This window comes from Balearica regulorum, chromosome Z (assembly GCF_011004875.1).
Source record: "Balearica regulorum gibbericeps isolate bBalReg1 chromosome Z, bBalReg1.pri, whole genome shotgun sequence".
Taxonomy (NCBI): Eukaryota; Metazoa; Chordata; class Aves; order Gruiformes; family Gruidae; genus Balearica; species Balearica regulorum.
This window is the reverse complement of record NC_046220.1, coordinates 45,946,264-45,968,774: the sequence shown is the minus strand read 5'-3', so window position 1 is coordinate 45,968,774 and position 22,511 is coordinate 45,946,264. Positions and strand designations below refer to the sequence as shown.

Here is a 22,511-nt window from a genome sequence, read left to right as displayed (position 1 = left end):
AAAATAAATACACAGTTTGATTTTAAGAAAAACTGTGACATTACTTAACATATTAGGAACACTTTCACCATATTAAACATGTATTAATAAAACACAAGTAGACATTTTTATCAATTTAACATTTTTTTCTTAAGGTTATTCTAGAATTAAAATCAATGCAGCTTCATTTGTTAGGTAATTTCATAATAAGCAACAAAAGAGAATGAATAATTCAGCATATGTGAGATGGTATTTTCTTGGCACAGAAAGTGTAAATTGCATTTACTTCTATTAAGAAAAGAATTAATTTGGAGAAACACAGACAACCTAACCCACAAATGAAGTCCATTATACCTAAACTGTAGAAAGTATGGGATGTTTTTCAGAAACCTTTTACCCAAAATTGTTCTGCACATTTCAGTGTGAGATTTGCTTCCATTCCTTTCTCTTTCATCCATTTGAGAATCATGTTTGCAACGTCCCTCAATGATGCTGTTTCCACTAGCCCACTAATGTTATTTGGCCACATGATGAACTACGCCACAACACATAACTGGTGGCCAGTGACTGGTGGGGTTCCCCAGTGCTCAATTTTAGGGCCAGTTCTTTTTAATGTTTTCATAAACTACTTGGATGTAGGACTAGAAGGTGTTGTGAGCAAGTTTGCAGATGAACCAAATTGGGAGGAGCTGTTGATTCCGTTGAGAGTGGAGAGGCCTTGCAGAGAGATCCGGACAGATTGGAGAACTGGGCAATCACCAACCACATGAGGTTTAACAAGGGCAAGTGGCGGATTCTGCACGTGGGAAGGGACAACCCTGGCTATACATACAGACTGGGCAATGAGACACTGGAGACCAGCCATGCTGAAAGGGACTTGGGGGTCTTGGTCGACAGCCAGTTGAACAGGAGTCAACAGTGTGCCCAGGCTGCCAGGAAGGCCACCCGTATCCTGGGGTGCATCAAGCACAGCATTGCTAGCCCATCTAGGGAAGGGATTGTCCTACTCTACACTGCGCTGGTGCAGCCTCACCTCGAGTACTGCGTGCAGTTTTGGGTGCCACAGTACAAAAAGGACATAAAACTATTGGAGAGTGTCCAAAGGAGGGCAACAAAGATGGTGAAGGGTCTAGAGTGGGAGACGTATGAGGAGAGGCTGAAGTCCCTTGGTTTGTTCAGCCTAGAGAAGAGGAGACTGAGGGGAGACCTCATCACGGCCTACAGCTTCCTCACGAGGGGGAGCGGAGGGGCAGGCGCTGATCTCCTCCCTCTGGTGACCAGTGATAGAACCCGAGGGAACGGAATGAAGCTGAGATGGGGGACGTTTAGGCTGGGTATCAGGAAAAGGTTCTTCACTGAGAGGGTTGTTGGGCACTGGAACAGGCTGCCCAGGGAAGCAGTCACAGCACCGAGCTTGACTGAGTTCAAGAAGCGTCTGGACAACGCTCTCAGTCATATGCTCTGATTTGGCTGGTCCTGTGTGGAGCCAGGAGTTGGACTTGATGATCCTTATGGGTCCCTTCCAACTCAGGATATTCTATGATTCTATGATTCTACGATTCTACATTCCCGACAATGTTTAAAAAAATTATAATAATATGTAATTTATTGCATTAAAAACATAATATTAGAATATTAAAATTTGATTCAATAATAACTTACAATAATTTTTTCATATGGATTAGTTCCTTGCAGCAAAACCAGAAGTAATGACAATATCGGAGCACCACTGCAATGTCACAGGAGAATTACTGAGAGGAGTCATCATTGTGCGGTTAACCAAATGGGTTTATTAAACAATGATTAAATGATGATTACACAGCGGTCAAACACTCTGCTACTTACGCTATGTCAAATAGTTAGCTTGTACACAACACACTTTTAGATCAAATATAGAATGTCACTTACCCTGCTGTAGACATCAGATGCTGGGTAAGGGATCTTTCAGCCTTGAGGGGGAACTTGAGAGGCATCCCTACATCCCATTGCTGTGCAGGGGAGCTCAATGGGCTCCAATGGCTGCACATATTTGTAGCGTAAAATGATTGGCATGTAGTCAAACTCCCCTTTGGTCTATGTATGTGCAGGTGTGCAACTGTAGCACTTTTTAGTTCCATCTAGTTTCAGCTCAGGCAGGTATTGTGGTTTTGGCTCAGAGCATTAGTCCCTGATAAGATGAGACTTAGCACAAGTTCACAAGGTTGGCACAACAGGGTTGACTTCAGTCAGGCCTCTTTCTCAGTGATGCCTGAACCAAAGCACTTTTCAGTCAGTATGACTGCCCTCATGGCCAAGAAGGCCAATGGTATCCTGGAGTGCATTAAGAAGAGTGTGGCCAGCAGATCACAGGAGGTTATCCTTCCCCTCTACTCTGCCCTGGAGAGGCCACATCTGGAGTTCTGTGTCCAGTTCCAGGCTCCTTAGTTCAAGACAAGGAACTACTGGAGAGAGTCCAGCGGAGGGCTACAAGGATGATTAGGGGAGTGGAGCATCTTTCCAGTGAGGAAAGGCTGAGAGAGCTGGGTCTGTTTAGCCTGGAGAAGAGCAGACTGAGAGCGGATCTCATCAACACTTACAAATATCTAGAGGGTGGATGTCTAGAGGAAGGTGCCAGACTCATCTCAATGGTGCCCAGTGACAGGACAAGGGACAACGGGCACGGACTGGAACACAGGAAGTTCCATCTGAACATGAGGAAAAATTTCTTTACTGTGAGGGTGACCGAGCACTGGAACAGGCTGCCCAGAGAGGTTGTGGAGTCTCCTTCTCTGGACATACTCAACACCTGCTTGGACACGATCCTGTGCAACCTGCTCTAGGTGATTCTGCATCAGCAGGCGGGGTTGGACTAGATGATCTCCTGAGGTCCCCTCCAACCCCCACCATTCTGTGATTCTGTGATTGTGTGGGTGTACTCATCACAAACAGATGGTGACAATCTTTCTCTTTGATAGCCTGAAAAGCAAATATATGCAGAACTAATATGAATATAACTCTATACATATACATTGTATTTTTTTTATGTGAAAGAAACATCACTGAAAAATCTGAAGACTGATGCTTTCTGTTTTATGAAAAAATGTGTTTTGCCTTCCTGCATCTGTATCATAGCTATCAAATTCCCATACGATCTTTACAATAGCAAAGCAAGGACAGCGGTGATGCAATTCTCCTCCTGCTGGCTGTGCATTGTGGCCTATTTAGAAAAATCATCTTAGGTTTGGGAAACCACTAAGATTGATATACCCATTCTTCTGTGCACTTGTTTCCAGCCTCCCAAAGCAGAGAACAATTAGTATTAACTGTGAGGGGTTTTCACACAAAATATGATACTTAAATCAATAGCAATAAAGGCAATAGGACTTGTCCATAAAGCTGTAACAAATTACAATAGGTGAGGTGCACAGGAAAAAACCAAGATCTCATCATGTATATTTTTCAAGGGTGGCCATGAAGATGTTAACAATTATATTTCACACCTGGTGAACTGGATCTAAATAGAAAGATTCTAACCTTTTAGTTATTTATTAATGCAAGTTTAATGTAATAGAAGTTTGTTATATCACTTTAGATAGCTACAAGGATATATTATTCTGTACTCATGACAGAAGAATTACCTCAGCCAAATTGGTTCCAAGATTTTTGGCACCTCCCCAGATGTCATAGGAATCGATTACCTAGGAAATTTCTTTTCTGTGCATAACATAAATATCATTCTCAGATTATTTGATTATGGTGTATTTTCTACAGTTTATTCTTATGCCCAATGTGAAATTTAACAAAAGAATATTTTCTGAAATCATTTATTATAATGACACCACAATTACAACAAGTGAGTATGCTTGGCTAACACCTCAATAATCACTTCTAAAAGCTAGAAAGCTAGTGTACAATATCATGTGCAATATTAATACCAATGCCACCTTATAAGCTTTGATGATGTGTATAAGTATCTAAGGTACACAATTTAATTATTTTATTACGCTATTTAAATAAGAGTAATTTAATATTCAATCCTCTTCAAAAAAGCATGCATGAAGTAAAATACAGTATATTGTCAGTTAATTGCACTATTCTAAATGTATACTTTTGCAACGTATAAGTACTTAAGTAGTTTGTAAAAATTTTCAGTACTTTCAGAACAGAACTTTGCATTGTTATGACTGATTTTCACCCAATACTAAAACTCAACAAACAAACAAACAAAACCCAACCAAAAATTAAGACTTTTAATCCATTCAGTAAATCTGGCATGATTAATGACATTTCAAAGATGTTCCTTTTAGGCCTAATTCACCAAAATCTCTTTATAGAATTCAAACTTCATATATAGCTGCAAGTATTTCATTCATTGTGTTACCTGAATGAAGTTAAATTTGCTGCTTTTAACAAATTTGAAGCAAATCTCTACACTGAACAAATTGCACAGGACAAAGTGAGAATGCAGTAAGCCTGAAAAGGTATGCCGTCACCTCTATGAAACTGGCTTACTCCTTCTGAGCAAGGCAATTGGACAAAAATTCTAGGTTATGCTGAACATAACAATCAAAGCTATTTTGAAAAAACAATTTGGATTTTTCAGCTAAAAATATCTCTCAGTGTCCACCAAGACCTGTAATACATTTCCTCGTATTTTCACTTATTTGACATCCAGAATGCATCAGCTTACTTCAGTAATTTCAGACACCATACATCATAACACAGTGTCTATACAGTCTGTAAGGTGGATGAAAACCTCAAACAGCACAGCCATATAACCCTGCTATCTGAAACCAGTCTGAATATTTCCACTTAATATATGGGCTATTAAGAAGCGCCCATAAAATCTCCCATATCTAATTAGTTTTCTAATTTGGAGTTTAACAGACTGAAGTTTCAAATAAATCAGTGGAGGCCCACATTTGTGAAAGACTACAATCTTTTAATACAACAATCACATTTCAAGTGCCATATGACTTTATAGGCTATCTTCTCCTTATTTACGCAAAAAATTTTACTGAGTTGAAGCTCAAACCAGAATTAAAGTATCATTCATTTTCTCAACAAATGCAACACGGCGGGCCATTCTGAAGATGGTATTTTAGACCTATTTCATGCTATTACATCCTCTTTTTTTTCTGGGCATGCACTGGAATAAAAAGAACTACTGAAAGGGAGAAAAAACCCAGAACTATGTGAATTCAATGTTTATATAGTTATTGTAATAAATTACTTTCTCAGAATCCTAAAGAAGCTTTGGCAAGTATGCTGCCCTGGAGCCAAATGGAGCTGTCAACACAATGCATGCAGCATATCTTTTGATTGCAAAGGCATTCAGTTCAGAATTCCGCAATTATGGTGGCTTGCCATCTGACAGCACCAAGAGACCCTCACTTAGGCTATCTACGTAAATTAGTCTTGTAACAAAGTAGCCAGTCTACTGGCAGAAGGTAATATTATAATGGGGCGGGGAGGGGGGGAAATCACAGGAATTGGGAATGCATGAAATCCTGGATTCTAGTTCCCGGGTATGTGCTCTACATAACTTCCAATCAGAGGTATATGACTCTAAACTTGCATTCATACTAACTGAAAATGAAAATAAAACATGCATATAGAAAAATGTTGCAGCAGGGTTAAAGAGACATTGATAAACACCAAAATATTATTACAGGGAATATATAGGAAACAACATAAAAAAGCAAGAAGTTACCTTACAGCAGTCAGTACTGAAAAAAGTCTCCAATACATCCTTTTCAGCTTTTAACACCAAGCTTCAATCTGTGTCACTTGGGATTCCTTGCAGACATCACCTCCGTGTTTGTATTGGTCATATCTAAACAAACACGATAAAATTTAACTACCAAAAAGGCAAGAGCCAACATGAAACATACATCTGCTTTAAGGTTATTTACAAATCCAGCAAAAAACTGGCCACTTCAGCACGTGAGAACACGTTTAGCGTTTCTCTAAGGGACATCCACTTTCTTGTTTGCTCTTTTATATATACCTTTGATTGAGCTCTTTTTCTCTCCAGATTCTCTCCTCTTTTTTTCTGAGGAATATACAGCAGGTCTACCACGCTTTCTGGGTGATGGTTAAGGTAACAGATGAAGCAGATGATGATGACAACATTGCAAGTTTTCAAGTGAGAGATAACTAAACGATGCATCCTTAATGCTTTGTAAAACAACTTGTTTTGGAATATTAACTGAACCGGTCATGGTTCAGAATTATAATTGGCTCTTCACATCCAGCCTGCAGATAAGTGTGCTCACCTCTCTTCAAAGTCAGGGGAAGCTGTACACGCCATGCTTACCTTTTAAAGCTATGTGGCTTAACACCTAGCATGAATATTACAATAACGGTATAAACTGCTACTTTCGTATATAAACTAACTGTCAATATTGCTTTTGCTTGTTCACCTGTCAAATAAGGGAACGGCAGAAGGAAAGTAAGTGCAATTTGAGTTCGATAGGACACCACAGCTGAGGAGATGCTTGCCCTCAGTCAGATTTAACCGCGTTGGAGCCACTTCAGAGGCTCCCAGCCCCGTCCGGCCTCTCTGAACTGCCAGGGAGACGCTTTCCCAGACCCCGACAGGTGAGACGCCAAAGGCGGGCTCGGCCCCGGCTGACGAGGAGGAGGGTGAGGAAGTGTAAGGACCGCGCCGTCCCAAATGCGGCTACTGGCCACCAGGTCGCCCCGGTTGCCCGGCAGAAGAGGCCCGCCGACGCCTCCTCTGCGCTCCACAACGAGTGTCACCCCTCGAGAAAGATCCCTCCACCTGAGCAAACGACCGGGGCCATTTTACAGCCGCCGCCTCCTCCCCCCTCAGCCGCCCTCAGCTCCTGGAGCCTGGCGAGGGCCCTTCCTGCGGGTGAAAGCAGGACCGCCGCCGTCCCAAGCCCGCCGGGAAACAGCTGAGGCGGGCGGGAGGCCGGGCCGCCGCCGTCCCGCCCCGCCCCGCCGCCCGCGCGTTACCCGCGGCTCCCCGCGGGCCGCTGACCCGGAAGCGCTCTGCCCGCCCGGCGCGGCAGGGCCGGCTGCGGAGGCGGAAGATGGCCGAGTCGCCGGAGGAGGTGGCGGTGCTGGTGCAGCGGGTGGTAAAGGACATCCGCAACGCCTTCCAGCGGAACCCCCATATGTGAGTGGGGCGGGGGCCGGGGCCGGGCCGGACCGGGAGCGCTGCCCGCCCTCAGCCCCGTGCATGCTCCTGGGCCGGCGGCGGCCCCGCTCCTTCGCCGGCGGACGGGGGTGCGGGGTCCCCGGAGGGGGCGCGGATGGCTGCCTGGTGCGCAGCGGTGCCCGTCAGGGCCGAGTGCCGGTCCCAAGGTCAAGCCGTGAGGCGCCGCGGGGACCGGGAGGGTTTTCCCACCCGCCGCAGAGGCTTCGGAGCGGCACCTCCCCGGGGCGTGCCCGCTTGCGAGCGGGAGGGCCGGCGCCGGGCGGCTTCGCTGGCACCTGTGCTTCTTCGGGGCAGGTCGCTGATGTCGCGTCTTCTGGGCTCTCCTGCTGCCTCCTTTTCTCCCGGATAACACCGCGTACCTTCGCCGGCAGTTCGAGCAACTCCTGGGCGCCCGTGTGGCCCGCGGGGCCGGGCTGCGGCAGCCCCCCTGCCGCTGGTGAGCCGTGCGACGGCTTGTCAGCCTGCCGGCCAGAAACGCCGCCTCAGTAGAAAGTACTTAGTCGTGGAAACCGGCAAGGAGTCTTGGAAGCGATGAATATCTTTGTAAAGACAAGTCCTTAAATGAACTGCATTTGGAGGTTTGGCAATGTTAAGCTCATAGCGTAGCCGAGGTGGCATTGGCCTTTTCCCGCGGGTGGGTCAGGTGTGCTGAGCCCCGCAGAAGGCAGCGCGGTCTCTGCGTGTCTGAGCAGAGCGGTCGCGCTGGTAGGAGCAAATTCAGCATTGAAGACTATTGAATTGCACCCTCCTACCGACGGCGCGGTTTGATGAATGCCGCCTTCAAATCTGTATCTGTTAATTGAGGTGCCAGTTCTTTCCATTATTTGTTGTTTTGAAGGAGACAAAGTTGTTGCTATCTTGTGAGAATCAGGTTTATCTAGCAATCTGGGGGTCAGATAGTCTGCATTTCATTTCCAGTTTCACTGCTGACCAGCCCTGAGAGCCTGATTTAGGTACCTCCCATATTTCTGTTTCCTTCCCCATCCTTTGCTGTTTTAAGACAGAAACTGTTTACGGGAACATCTTTCTATCTATTTATGTCAACTCCATATTGGTTATGGCAAATGAGGTAGCACATAATGGATAACCTCTTTATAATGTAAGTACGATGTATTTGTGTCATTCAGAAACGCTGCAGTCTCTGAGGTGGTGGCCTATTAATCTGTTCCAGAAAAGCTAAGCAACTGTGTAGGAGAATTTTACAGGCACTTGATTTGTCCCTTTCCTTAAAAGAAAGGATTAGAACGAATGCCCTCATGCTTCTATAAATGTAGTAAGCAACTTGGGTGGGTGGCCAGGTTTTAAAATACAGCATATGGATGCTGTCTAAAGAACTATGTTTTGCCATGAAGCTTCATTTTTTAGGTCGTGAGGCATAAAGTGCTGTAAACAGCCAGTATCTGTGAATGAATGTTCTGATTCTTCTTAGTTCCTACTCCTTTGCTGGAATTGTTTATTGGTAACAAACATGGAGCTTGTGTTTTTGAAGAATATGCTGCTGTTGCCATTTTCTTTCATAGATGCAATCTCAGAGATGAAAGTAGGCTACAAGGGTTGTGTGCTCTGAGACTGATGCACTGTGTCATGCTTTAAGCGAGGAAGCACGACCTACTGCTGGTTTAACCCCTAACATAGAAAAAGTGGCAAGTCTGTCTGATTTCTGAACTTCAGTACCTGAAATGGGACTACAAATGTCCAGTGTGGACTGTGGGCCATTTGGTACAATGCCTCTTTGCCTTTAGAGCACCAGGTTGCAGCCATGCTGGCCAGACATTTTTATGTATCTCAGTGACATCTCGTCTTCCTTCCTGGTGGCCAAGACAGTTATAACCAACTGCCATCCATTGCAGATGTTATCCTTCTTGAATTGAGCAGCTTGTTTGTGTCATGGATCCAGGTTTGAATTCTTTTACATGGCATCTGCCTGGCTCCTCTCAAAATAAGGGATCTGCAAGGTTAATAATGTTTCTATTCACATCTCGTATTTGTGTCCCTTACTCATCTCTCTTTCAGCATTTATTTTCCCCTGTCTTTGACTGTTTGTTCACTTACCCCCTTTGCATCTGTCAGAATGGATGTTTTGTTCTGGCAGGTTGATGTTTTTGTAGGTTTTGAAAGGAGTATTGTCTATGATCAACACTAGAAAGCATGTAAAATTAGTAGAACGTTGGATTGTTTTTTCTTTTTTTTTTTTTTGCTTTAAATTAAATTAGCAGCAAAACTGTACATCTTTTTATGCCAAGCTTACTTACAACTAAATATACAACACAAAATTCTTTTTGCCTTGCCTGGCTGGTAGCTCCATTTTCTTCAGTTGGAGAACTGTCAGCATGCTGGTCTTCAATTTTGTAAGGCTATAGAATTCCCTGGAAAATATTTTTACCCAGTCCTGCAAGCATAGGTCCTGATGAAGTCATATATGTGGGCTATCCCACTAGAACTGAATAGATCACCAACAGTAAGCAGATCAATGTATACTTTCTTTTTGAACTTCGCTATTCTTTTGCACATGAAGTTAAACAGAAATAGACCTACTTGTCAAAAAGGTACATGACTTTGGGCGTAATTGGAAGGATGAACTCTTATATGGTAGCTCAGCATTTATGTGCAAAATCTGAGGATACCATTTATGGTTTGCCAAGCATCGTTTATGTCACTGTAGCTCAGATAATTTTTTCTGTCTCAATTTATCACATTCTTAATGTAGTAAAAATACCACACTTTGTCAGATTTGAAACTCTGAATCAAGGTTTTTCCTGGTGTGATTGCAAATTTGACTGCAGGGGATTCAGAAAGAAACATACTTCCCTATGTCTTTACCGTAGCCAATGTCTTGCCAATGTTCTTTTTGTTTGATTGTTTAATACCTTTGTGCAGCATTGATATTTCCAAATATACCAATAGTAAGTAGAAATAATTTCCTTGTAATACTAGTGAGAGGAGTCGTCAGTGTAGAAGTTTCTTATTGCAGTGGAAGTTTCCAAATCAAGTGGAGATTAATGTGAGAAGAAACAAAAGGAAACTCCTAGAGAGTAAGTGTGTCATGTTTATAGCTTCTTTAGAAACAAGTCTTGGCTAGCAGTACTTTGGATTTAAGTAATATATTACTGTTTTTCATTTATGAAATAATTTGGTTGTACCACTAAGATAATGACTAATCACAACATGCAAATTAATTTATTTGAAATTCTAAAAGAGAGTCATGTATATGATGCACTGCACAATAAGGAAAAAAGTTTCAACTCTTGGTTTGAATGATTTGTTTTGGCAGCAAGGTAGGCCTTAGATAAATCTCATGGTATTTTGCATTGTGAATTCTTTTCCTTCTCAAGAACTGAATGCAACATATGATTTCTGAACCACACATAAAAAACAGTACTGAGGTGTTGGAGACAACATTTCCACCAAATGACAAGCCCTGGTTTGTGTCTTAGTGAAAACTGAATAGTTACCAGATAAACCATTTTTTATGTTGCACTGTATCTTGGTGAGTTTCATTATGCAGTGGTCTAGTCATCTGCCGATTTCAGCTAGCTGAGTGTGTTCTGGAGTTGGGGTGTTTCAGGCTGACTTGTCAGCTCTGGGCAAACTCTACTTGTCTGTCATTTTGGCATGTTTAAAGCAGTGTTGTGAAACTTGGCTCACCTGAGTCAGACTTTTTCTAAGAAGTGAAGGTGTGGATGTATGGTTTGGGGTTTTTGGGTTGTTTTCCCTTCTCCTTGCTGTTTTCCTGTTTCTAAGCATCAGCTGGTAAATTCTTGTGGTAATTCACTGAGTTAATTAACAAAGCTGTGGGTGACTGTGTATTGATTGCTGGTGGGGACTTGTATGGCCTTATATGCAAGGCCAGGAAAAGTTTGGCCAAGGACTAGATTTAACAGTTATAAAAGAAAGGAGCCAGCAGTAAATACAAACTTCAGGCTACAATGTACCATGTTGAAAGAAGCAGACTGTGATGTTGATTTAGGTCTAATCTGATCAGCTCCTGAAGAGTCAGTGGAGCAGCAGGGATGAGGATCTTGCTTTTATACCCATGGCTTGTAATTGCTGGGATAGGAAAATGCTGGTTTTCCTCTCTGCTCTCAGATGAGCAGGGGTGAGTAAGGGACCTGGATTTGTGTTTGGAGACAGAGCCAAGTGATTTGCAAATACGTTGCCTTGAGTTATTTGTGCTCTTGGTGACTTGTGATGTACGGAAGACTAAATCCATTTTCTGAATAAGCGTATATTGTCTTAAATAAGCACATGGTGTCGCTCTTGATTACTTTAGTAATAATCCAGTGAGGACACAGAACTAAATTGGTACACTCAGATTGTCCAGTAACAAAATTAGGTTAAGATAATTGAGTTGAGGTTGTGGGGTTGACACTTGGAGTGTATCCGTAGACCTTGTATTGAGAAAATGTAAGGTGGAGAATTCACTTTCTGTCTGAGATCACAAGAGAATTTTCTTTTTCCCTGCCTGAGCTCTGACAGTCTCCCTCCTCAGCAACAAAATTTTCCACTAAACAAGAGTTGGTGGAAAAATCGTGCATAATGGAAAGTATATAATAATGTGGCTTTCTGTTGAAATCAGTGTGAATGCTTGACAACCTGCAAGGTACACCTGGGCAGCTTTGGGTCAGGTGCCTGTGCTGGTTAATGTGTTTTGTTTCCCTTGCAGTAGCAATTTTTACAGCTCCATCACATCCCCATCACAAAGTGAGGGGTGCTTGTGTAATTCAGCTGGATTAACTGCTTAGGTGATAATCTAAAAATACAAAGAAAGGGACCTTCTTTGTTTAGGATCTTTGGGAAAATCTAATAAAACTTTTCTGATTATCTTAAGGTGAGAAGAGCCAGAATCACCAAAATGAATCTTCCCAGAGAACATTTAAAGTGTTTTGAATTCATACTGGTTCGTCTAATCATGGCTATTACTTCCAGAGTCTTCAGCAAGTCTTAAAATATTTATGATTTTCTATAACTACAGCATTGGGGAACTAATACAAAATTTTTGTGGTGACTCTTAACTCAAAACCACGACTGGTTTTTATATTGTGTCTGAATAAATTGTACAGAGGTAAAATACATTTATTTTTTTGCACAACTTACATCTTTATTCATGCCTTAAACCACATTTGAATCATTTATTTGCTGTGTTTATATACTGAGTAAGTTTTGCAGAGGATGTCTTTCCTCTGCATTTTATCATACCTGCAGTCCAGCAAGAATCAAGAAGGTGAATTGAAGATAGTGAGTGGAGGTTTTGGCAAAAACAAGGAAAAAGATGATGGACTGACTGGGTGGGAAGCATTACTAGCCTGCTCTATTGAGAAAAATAATTGCCATTTACTAGAAATAAGTTTAATTATATTTCTTTTTTTTTTTTTTTAAAGAGATGAAATTGGATTAATACCCTGCCCTGAAGCCAGGTATAACCGGAGCCCTATCATCCTGGTGGAAAACAAGCTTGGTGTTGAGAGCTGGTGTGTCAAGTTTCTTTTGCCATATGTCCACAATAAACTTCTCCTCTATAGACAAAGAAAACAATGGCTAAACAAAGATGGTGAGTTACACAGTTAGAGAATAGTATTTTATGTGATTCTTAATGCACATTTTTTATTTATCATAGAATCATTTAGTTTGGAAAAGACCCTTAAGATTGAGTCCAGCCGTTAACCCAGCACTGCCAAGTCCACCTCTAAACCATGTCCCTGAGCACCACATCTACCCATCTTTTAAATATGACCAGGAATGGTCACTCAGCCACTTCCCTGGGCAGCCTGTTCAACAGGTTGACAAACCTTTCAAGTGAAGAAATTTTTCCTAATATCCAACCTAAACCTCGCCCGGCACAACTTGAGGCCATTTCCTCTTGTCCTATCACTTGTTACTTGGGAGAAGAGACCAACACCCACCTGGCTACAACCTCCTTTCAGGTAGTTGTAGAGAGCAATACGGTCTCCCCTCAGCCTCCTCTTCTCCAGGCTAAACAACCTCAGTTCCCCCAGCCACTCCTCATAAGACTTGTGCTCTAGACCCTTCACCAGCTTCGTTGCCCTTCTCTGGGCACAGTCCAGCACCTCAATGTCCTTCTTGTAGTGAGGGACCCAAAAGTGAACACAAGACTCAGGGTGCGGCCTCACTGGTGCGGAGTACAAGAGGAGGATCACTTCCCTCTGTCCTGTGGCCACACTGCTTCTGATACAAGCCAGGATGCTGTTGGCCTTTTTGGCCACCAGAGCACACTGCTGGCCCACATTCAGCCGGCTGTCAGCCAGGACTCCCAGATCCTTTTCTGCCGGGCAGCTTTCCAGCCACTGTTCTGCAAGCCTGTAGTGCTGCTTGGGGTTGTTGTGACCCAAGTGCAGGACCCAGCACTGACCCTCATTGAACCTCATTCAGTTGGCCCTCAGCCCATCGAGCCAGCCTGTCCAGATCCCTCTGCAGAGCCTTCCTGCCCTCAAGCAAATCAACACTTCCACACAACTTGGTATCATCTGCAAACTTACTGAAGGTGCACTTGGTCCCCTGGTCCCGATCGTTTACCTTTTTTGAGACTACACTGGCTGTTCTTAAAGTCAGTTTAACCTGTTCTGAAAGAACTGAGTGTTATACTGGGGGAGGGGAGGGCAGGCTTTGGATTGTGCATCTTGGCAACCTAAACAAGTTGTAGGGTTGCTTAGTTGAAAATGTAAATCCTTTTTCCCTTGTCCAAGCTGAAAGGGTTAGAGGGAGATGATTTATTCTCATGAGTGATTTAGGGAAGTGATGTTAGTCTTTACAGAACAAATTTTGTCCTGCTTTCCTGAGTCAGGAGGAAGACTGGTGATGTGTGGATCCAAAAGAAGAAACAAGTGCAGTGTTTTTCAGACATAGGGGTACGAGAAATCATTAGTCTATACAACTTGGTAGTTGTAATTTGGTTTTGGTTTGGTTTTTGGTTTGTTTTATTTGCATGAAAATACTTCAGTATGTGTTGTCTATTTTGGGGTTTTTAAAGAATTATAAACAGATGTGATATGAGAGATACTTGGCTGCTTACAAAGTGTCCTGTTCAGTGTAAGAATTAAAAAGAGTAAGTGTAGTTTAAGAAACTAATTTTTTTGTTCATTGTTTTAAGTCTTATCTAAATAGCAGTCAGCATAAAAAATGTTCTTACTCTAGGCTTAGCTTAGTGTGTTATTTCTGGCATTTGTTCCTGTTCTTTTTGAGGCTTCTTTCTAGTATCTTCTATCTGCTGTGGCATTTTTAACACTTTTGTGTCCCAGAAGGAGGGATATCTTTTCTATTGAAGAACACCTAGTGACCACTCATATAATTCAGATCTTTAGTATCTCACATGCACCTGGATTTCAGTTTGGGGCTCTTATTTTTTTTTTCTCTTTTCCGTTTGCACGAAACTAACCTAATCCATAAAACACTGGCTGTGTCCATTGTGCTTTAAAATGACTGTCTCAGACTATCTTCCCCTCCTGGAACATACCCAATAGCCACCATCCATTGGGTTGTGTTGACTGCAACTATAGCAAAGGTAGTCTCCTTGGTTGCTTGATGAAGTTAAGTTAAATAATTATGAAATTATATTAATTATGAAGTGAGTTAAATAATTATGTTTTAAATAGTGGGATGCTAGCAGACATCTGATGGAGACTGTAGCATTTCGTTGTCATATAACTAACGTGCTATCTTGAACAGATAGGTTTTGAGAATAGGTCTATGTAGATCAGGAAAAGAGGTCTGGTTAGTAACAAGTCACCATGCAGACAAAAACTTATTGTTTCAAGCCAAAACACAAACTCTTGCACTGGGAGGCCGGAGAGCACTGATAGCTCAAGGGCAGCTGGTGCTCATGTGTGAATGGAGCAGGGTGCCCGCACTGAGTGGTCCAGGCGCTTTGTTGCGGTGGCACTGTGGCACGTGCCTATCCTGCCAGGACGATACTGTGCACTGACTGCTTGGAGAGTGTCTCTGCTTCCGTCCCAGATGAAGCCTCGCAGAACCCTTCCTCTGAAAATGCAGATCATGAAACTCTGTCGGTAATTACTGGAGTGGCATGAAGTTTAGATTACTGCCTGTTTGTTGAGACTTGTTTGGTTTTCTTCTTTTAAAAACAAAACTTCATTCTCCTTTGTTTCTTCAGTTACAAAAATCAGTGTAAAATGTGTGAGAAGGGATCTACAGCATTTTCATGTCTATTAAGGTTTTGTGTCATCACTGTAAAACATGATCAGGACCTCACCATTTTAATAACCTGTTTGTAAAGCAGGGCACAGCTTATATAGATTAGTATGTTTTACCATAATTGAATTCACATTTGATAGGAAATTTTAGGAGAAACTGAACTGCAGTGGTGGAGGGAATGAAGGCGGAAGCCTTTCCCATGTGGACTTTCAGAATTGTCTCTAATGTGGCATAAATAGGTGTACTTTAGTGAGATGTCATGTTTTCTGTACATTTGAAATACCCTCAAGGATTTTCCTCCAAATTCCTTTTTGTAGACAAAAATGCATGCTTGGAATTTGGCCAGGTAGTTGTGTTCTTCTGAATGCAGAGAAGGGGTAGATTTGTTTATTACTGCTGCAAAACTCATTTGCATGTTCTATTGATGCTTGTAATAAACAGTGATTGCAAATGTAGTCTCTTGTTACCTCTTTTGTTGCTTGAATTACTGTAAGCCATTTTAAATAGAACAGAGAAGAAAAACAGAGTGCTAATTCAAGCGCCTGCTTTCCGATGTGTCGTCTGATATTTTTTTGGCAGGATCCTGGAAGAAGGAAGTGCTGTTTAATTTATTTATGGTTTCTTTTGGATACTTGAGTAAGATAGCATCTTGGAATCACGAATCATGACTACTTCTCTTCTTGTTATTCTAAAATTAGGATTTGTAAACTGGAACAATAAGTTTGTATCCTTTCTCCAATATTTTTTTAAATTATGCATTCATATTATTTGTATTATCACAAAATGGTTTTCAGAAATTGCTACAAACTTCTCTTTTTATGCAAAATGTTGTTGTGCATACTCCCACAATATCCTTTCCATAAATCTGTGTTTCCACTTTTACAACACTCTTCTGAAAAGCGCATCTTAGTGTAATACACTTATTAAAAAAATCTGGATACAGCCATCTTTAAAAAGAAAATGAGCTAAAAACAGTCATATTTACCCTTTGTACATTAAAGTCTCCCCAGCTGCAAATATGTATGCTGTGATTACATATGATGCTATAGTTTGCTTAAAATGTATCTAGAAGAAAATACTTTTAAATTGTAAATAAAACATGTTTGTTTGTTACTAACACAGAGGGAACTAGCTGGCAAGTACTATCATTGTGTGACAGATCTGTCGTAAGACTTTGTATTGCAAAGTGGCTCAGAGGTTACTAAAATTGTGTCATTTGACATCTCTGGCTCAGAGTCCACGTTTCATGAAATCTTAATCTGTTACTTGTTAATATGTAAATTTTAATCACAGCCATTTTTTGAGAAAATGCTGATGCGTGTGCTTACTCTGCAGCAAAAGACCTGGAGTGTTTCTCTAGTGCTGGTGTACCTGTTATTGCAGATCTGGATGTAGGAAATACACTTGACTCAGGGTTTGCTTGTAACCTGGATCTTCCTGAGCTGAGCACTTGTAGGAGCAACATTTGTGCCAAATACCAGACTTCTGCATTATAGGTTTACGATTGGACTTGATCTTAAGGGTTTTGCCAACCTGAATGATTCTATTCTATTGTTGCACAAGGCATCAAACAATATCGACATGAAAGAACTGAGTATTGCTTTGAAGCTTTCCTTTTGTCTGCTCTTTTACTTTGATAATGTTCAGGATACAGTGAACATCTGTAACAGGAAAATGGGCAAAATGGTAGACAAGCTTCTGTTTAAGTTGGGTGTGATTTGGTGCCGTTTCAGACCTTTACATTACCAGAATAGTCATGTTAACTGGAAATCATGACTTAGTAGAATAAACAGACTATATTCTTCTAAGTGGGACCATGTAGACTCTGAAAACCATTTCTAAAAAGTATTTAAAAGACTGAAATAGGCTGTAATAAGCTTTTGCTTAATGTGTCTTGTCAACTTTAGCATATATGGTGGTAATACTTTAGTAATTACTATTACTAAAACCATTATTGTATTTATCTCTACTTTTCTTCTTATCCTGCGCTGCAATTTCATTTACCTTTCCCTTCTATAGCAAACACCTTTTCTTCCTGTAACAAATGAAGAAGTTCTGTGGACAGATCTCCTTTATTGCACAGTCCTGTTGGATCAATACTTACCATGGTTGAGCATTGAAGCCTTTAGATGCAGTCCACTGACATCTTGGCAAAGTGATAAGCAACCGAAAATAAAGTTCACCATGGGAAGCGTCAATCAACGTAGATTTGGTTCTCTGAACTCTTCATAATATGTTTCAGAAGTTACACTAAGCCAGCAATTTGCTGGCAGTCTAGATTAAATATAACTTAAAGCAAGTTTAAAATACATGTGATTCTTTTATTTAGGGGAGAAGCTAAAGTTTTTATTAAAGTTTTTTGTGTTTGGGGTTTTTGGGGGGGGGGGGGGTTGGCGGTGCTTTTTTGTTTGTTTTTGTAAATAATCACCAGTTGGAGAGAAAGTTGGCTGGATGAGTTAAAAATGTAATTAATTGAATAAAGGTATTTAGCCTTCCTTTGTGTTAGCAACAAAGCTAGTACTTCCTGATATTATTTTTTCCTTGAAGACACTCAGTTGCCATGTGAATTTGACGTAAAGAAGATTTATGTTACCGTGGAAAAGTTGTTATTAGCTCTTGACCTATTGCATTTTGAAAGGCAGTTTGTGTTGTTTATGACACAAAGCAATAATAGCAGAATAATCAGCATTTAATTATGTATATTCGTTATATGTAAAATTGAGAGGCTTTAAAAATACAGAATCTTTTGAGGAGGTAAAATAGAAGGTCTAGGTGAAACAACGACAGCTCACAATTTTAACTATAGATTCGTGTAACTGGTGTTTTGTTAAATGTTGCCAATGACGTTTTTTAATGTGAAATTGAAGCAGTAACTAGCAAAACACTTAGTAGGTGTTTAATTTTACATATGTGAGTAATCTTGGATATTTCAATTGGGCGATTCATCTGTCTAAAATTAAATAGGTGTTGAAGTACTTTGCTGGTTCAGGGATTGGGTAAATCAAAGAAAAAGCTTTGTACATCTAGATAGCAGTTTAGGAAGAAGCTTTGTGCGTATGAGGCATTTTCATTCCCTGGCAACACAGAGTGGTTTAGAAGTAAATCTTTAATTGAATGGAAAAAAAAATCTCAACTAAAACCCATGAAAATAGAAAGTTAAGTTAGTTCCTTGAGCTAATTTTCAAAATATCACCATGTAGCATGTTCTTCATAAGCAGGAATGTCATGGTAAACACAGAATTACTTTATTGGACATAAATGAACAAGCAGTCATATAATAATATACAAAGGTATTCCACTTTTTGACTCAAATATTAACATCTCTCAAAGTCTTGGTTCAAAGATACTTGAAGCCATGTTCCTTCGCATTTTGAATTAATATGCTCCATTATTTTTACATTTCGTCAGTGCCTTTTTAAAATTTCATTTTACAGTTGTATTAGCTGCACTAACCAGAGATCTAGTTCCATGAAAGACCCTTTTTTTCCTTAAAAAGTAATAAAGTGCCTCTTATTTGCTGGAAATCACTTGGAGTACAATCTGCTTAGTATGTTAAATGCAGGGTGATTAGGAGAGCATGTAGCCAAACTTATGCAGGCTTTTACTGCCCAGAAGTCATCTTCAGTTTTGAAGCAAGTTTCTTCTTACTCAATTGCAAAATTACCATGCAAATTTAAGAATTGTGATTGCAGGACAGGTTAACAGAGTTGATGTTGTGTCTCCTGAGAGCAGAGGTTAAGGAAGCCAATGCAGTGACAGTCTTTAGTATCTCAAGCTTAAGATGGATCCCCACTGTTACCCTGGTGGGACTCAAACTGCTCAAGTGGTGTAATGGAGTGCAAAGGGAGAGGATTCAACTAGATTGCAATGAAATTACTCTTCCATTCTCAGCAACCGTATACCTCAGTCTTGATGTTATAACGTGGTTAAAAATAAGTGTACTACATAAATCTGCAGTCTGTGTAGTGCTTAAATTTGGGGATGCAAACAAATGTTCTATTTGTTGTTTTTTTAGTGAACTAGTTTTAAAACCTCAGTCTGAAGCAAGGCTGTCACTTCAAAATGTGTTTAAGTGTTCTCTGTGCAGTTAGATAGTGGAGTTATTTTGTGATCCGAATTCATGGTTATGGTGTTTCATTTTCCTAGCTACAGGGTTTTTTTATAGTATGTGGTGGGAAATTTTTTGTAACAGTACAGTAGATGGCAACCATGTGCAGCTCAGACTTGTACTGAAATAGTAGGGTATAATTTTAATGTTACTATCTTATTTAAAAATTGTTGGATTTTCTTTGAAGAATTCTCTGTTTATGATATATACAGTGTGTCTCAATTTAAATCACTAAATACTGAAGGATTCTATGTAATCACTGTCCCTTGCTGAGGCCATACTATCTGTTTGATTATAGCAGTACAGGTAGAGGTCAGAAATTTCCAGCTGCAAACATCTTAGATGTTAGCAAGACAGAAGTGCATTATTTTACATTATGAAAAGGGCATATTATGGCATATTTTTCTCCCTCTTTAATTAAGCTAGTATTTCTTCTGGAATGAGACAGAGCAGTGTTTTGCAGTGGTGAGCATCCATAGGTACAGCAGCCTGCAGAGGGGCGACCTTGAGGAAGGACAGGGAGTAATGGAGGGCAGAGAGAACATTGCTATGTGTGTATCGTTACTAACCCTTATGTCTCTTGTTCAATCGTTTTAGAGCTGATAGATATCACGTGTACCCTGCTGCTGCTGAATCCTGACTTCACTACTGCTTGGAACGTGAGGTATGTTGAAAGACCTGGGCTTTATGTGTGAATCAGCTATAAGCTTTGCTTTAAGTAGTAATTAGTGACACAGCAAGAGCTTTTCAGCTAAGGAGTCCTGAAAGAATGTTAAACATCTCTTTTACACTGTATGCCTTGCAGATAGTTTCAGACTGCCTTTTTTTTTCTTTTTTTTTTTTTTTTGGTAGTGCAGGCCAAAGATTACACTGCTGCATGTGAAGGCATGCATTTGGCCCACAGTTTTGGGGGATACAAGTCCTATTGAATGCCACTCCTCTCCTCCTGTCAGCTAAGGAAGGCCATTTATAACCTTTAGATTGGCATATCCTTTTCACTGAATCACGTAGTGCCCAACTGATGTCTGCTGTCTGTCTTCGCTGTTTTCATTTTACCACTCTTTGAATATTATACCTTAGTCCTTTTGAAATAACTTAGTCCTTTTGAAATACTCTCTTTCTGCTGCCTCGCTAAGACTGGAGACAGTGTTAAAGGAATAGTTTCAGAAGGGCTGGAGGGCTGACAGAAAATTATATGTTAGTGTCTAGGAGGGCTCCTTAAAAATAGGCCTTTTGTAGTTAAGATGCATTATTGTAGTAGGAAAAATTAACAAAATGACCTAGAAAGATGATGGCTGCAGGTAGCTGTCAGCCCTAAATGTGGCAAATACTGTGCTTCCCCTCCACCTCTCCCCCCTCTTTCACAGCTGGTGTAGTTCTGAAGGATTCTGCTGTGATCTGTATCTTTCCAGCATCTCAGGTCTAAGAAAGGGGGATGAAAGTGATAGCAAAGGGCTTACTGTCATGAAAATGTATAGCTTGAATAGCTTCCAAGTGATAAAATGGAATTAGGAGCATGTATAAGTACCAGAGCTACTATGGTAATGTAATCTTGTGGTACTTAAAACTGAATTCAGGTTTTTGTTCTAGGTTTTGTGGAAATTTTTTTAATGCAAATACATCCATCCTTATCAGTCTTGCTTTTTTTTTTCTGCCTGATGGCTGAAAGAATTTGTGCTTATGTACATGAGAGGAGTAGTTCAAAGTTGTAAATGGAATTTAAAATATTAAGGAATGTGGATGAGGACTGTTTTCTCTTTTATGATGTTTATGGTTTACCAAAGTATACTAATTACTACAGAGGGTGGCCTTACTCCCCAGATTCTTGGCCAGTGGCCTGGTTGGCAGTCTGTTTTTGAAGCTCTGTTTCACATTCAGAGAGAAGCTATTGTTATATCAGGCAGCCTGTAGCTGTGGAGTTTATCACCAAGCGTGCTGTAGCCAAGGGACCAATTTGCTGAATCTGACCCTATGTTGTTTTAGGCTGCTGCTGTGAGGTTGCTCTTTTGAAGGGTAGGCACTTAATTGGCACATTTCAGCTTCTCTTCTATTCTGTGAAATTCCCACTTCAGTAAATTACAGGTCAAGATAGCCAGACATGCAGCATATACAGTCACAATAGTAGAGGACAGAGTGTGTTCTGCACAAATGCCGAAGGTAAATCGTTCTGAGCTAGTATAAGCTGGGAACTAATTGTGTGGGACTTGCACTCTGCTTGCAGAGCATGATGGATCTGCCATGGGATGACTTTTCTTTTTGCTCAGAGGGTGTTTTTTGCACCAGATTCATCTTCTGTTCTCCACACACAAATTAACTGCTTTATTTTAAGGGGGAAGAAGCGTCATAGGCTCTAAGTAGCCTAAAAACCAAGATATGTAATAGTTATTTACTGAGTAGCAGCCCTGCACATAGTTTCCTGTAGAATGTAATGACTTTTTAGGCTGGGATAATCCCTTTTTCCTATGTTGAATTCTCTGCTGAGAGCTTCAGAGATAGTGGTTGGCTCGATAGCACTGAATATGAAGATATAGGAAGAGTGTTGTTTGAGAGTGGGAAGAGGAAATCTCTTCCTTGGAAATGAGACAGGACTTGCCAGAGCAAGAAAACTGGAGTGTCAGTGTGGAAGGTTAATGAGCAGTTGAGCTCAGCTGACAATCATAGAAGGTTGTATCTAGTTAACTGTCGTGGTTTTACCCCAACTGGCAGCCAAGCACCACGCAGCTGCTGGCTCACTCCCCCCATTGGGATGGGGGAGAGAATTGGAAGAGTGACAGTAAGAAAACTCCTGGGTTGAGATAAAGACGGTTTACTAAGAAAAGCGAAAACCATGCACAAGCAAAGCAAGACAAGGAATTCATTCCCCACTTCCCATGGGCAGGCAGGTACTCAGCCATCTCCAGGGCAGCAGGGCTCCATCACGCCTAATAGGGACTTGGGAAGACAAACACCGTCACTCCAAACACTGCCACCCCCCCACCCTCCACTTCCTCTTCCTCCAGCCCCTTATAAGCTGAGCATGATGTCATACGGTATGGAATATCCCTTTGGTCAGTTTGGGTCAGCTGTGCTGTCTATGTCTGCTCCCAACTT

At 41.1% G+C, this 22,511-nt stretch overlaps 1 protein-coding gene and 1 long non-coding RNA gene across 2 annotated transcripts in view; one reads left to right on the top strand and one right to left on the bottom strand.

The window, feature by feature from the left end:
- Positions 1-2,824: 2,824 nt before the first annotated feature.
- LOC142599408 (uncharacterized) lies at positions 2,825-6,922 on the bottom strand. The gene is made up of 4 exons (XR_012832961.1): positions 5,969-6,922; positions 5,672-5,794; positions 3,597-3,672; positions 2,825-2,934 (listed from the first exon to the last, which is right to left on the bottom strand). It is a non-coding gene; the product is annotated as an uncharacterized LOC142599408 (long non-coding RNA).
- Positions 6,923-6,981: 59 nt separating this feature from the next.
- Positions 6,982-22,511, top strand: part of PTAR1 (protein prenyltransferase alpha subunit repeat containing 1) — a 37,379-nt gene continuing 21,849 nt past the window's right edge. Inside the window, exons 1-3 of the mRNA XM_075739642.1 lie at positions 6,982-7,105; positions 12,526-12,695; positions 20,019-20,085. Of these exons, the coding sequence (XP_075595757.1) occupies positions 7,020-7,105; positions 12,526-12,695; positions 20,019-20,085 (323 nt within the window). The 5' untranslated portion in view covers positions 6,982-7,019. The remainder of the gene's footprint in view (positions 7,106-12,525; positions 12,696-20,018; positions 20,086-22,511) is intronic.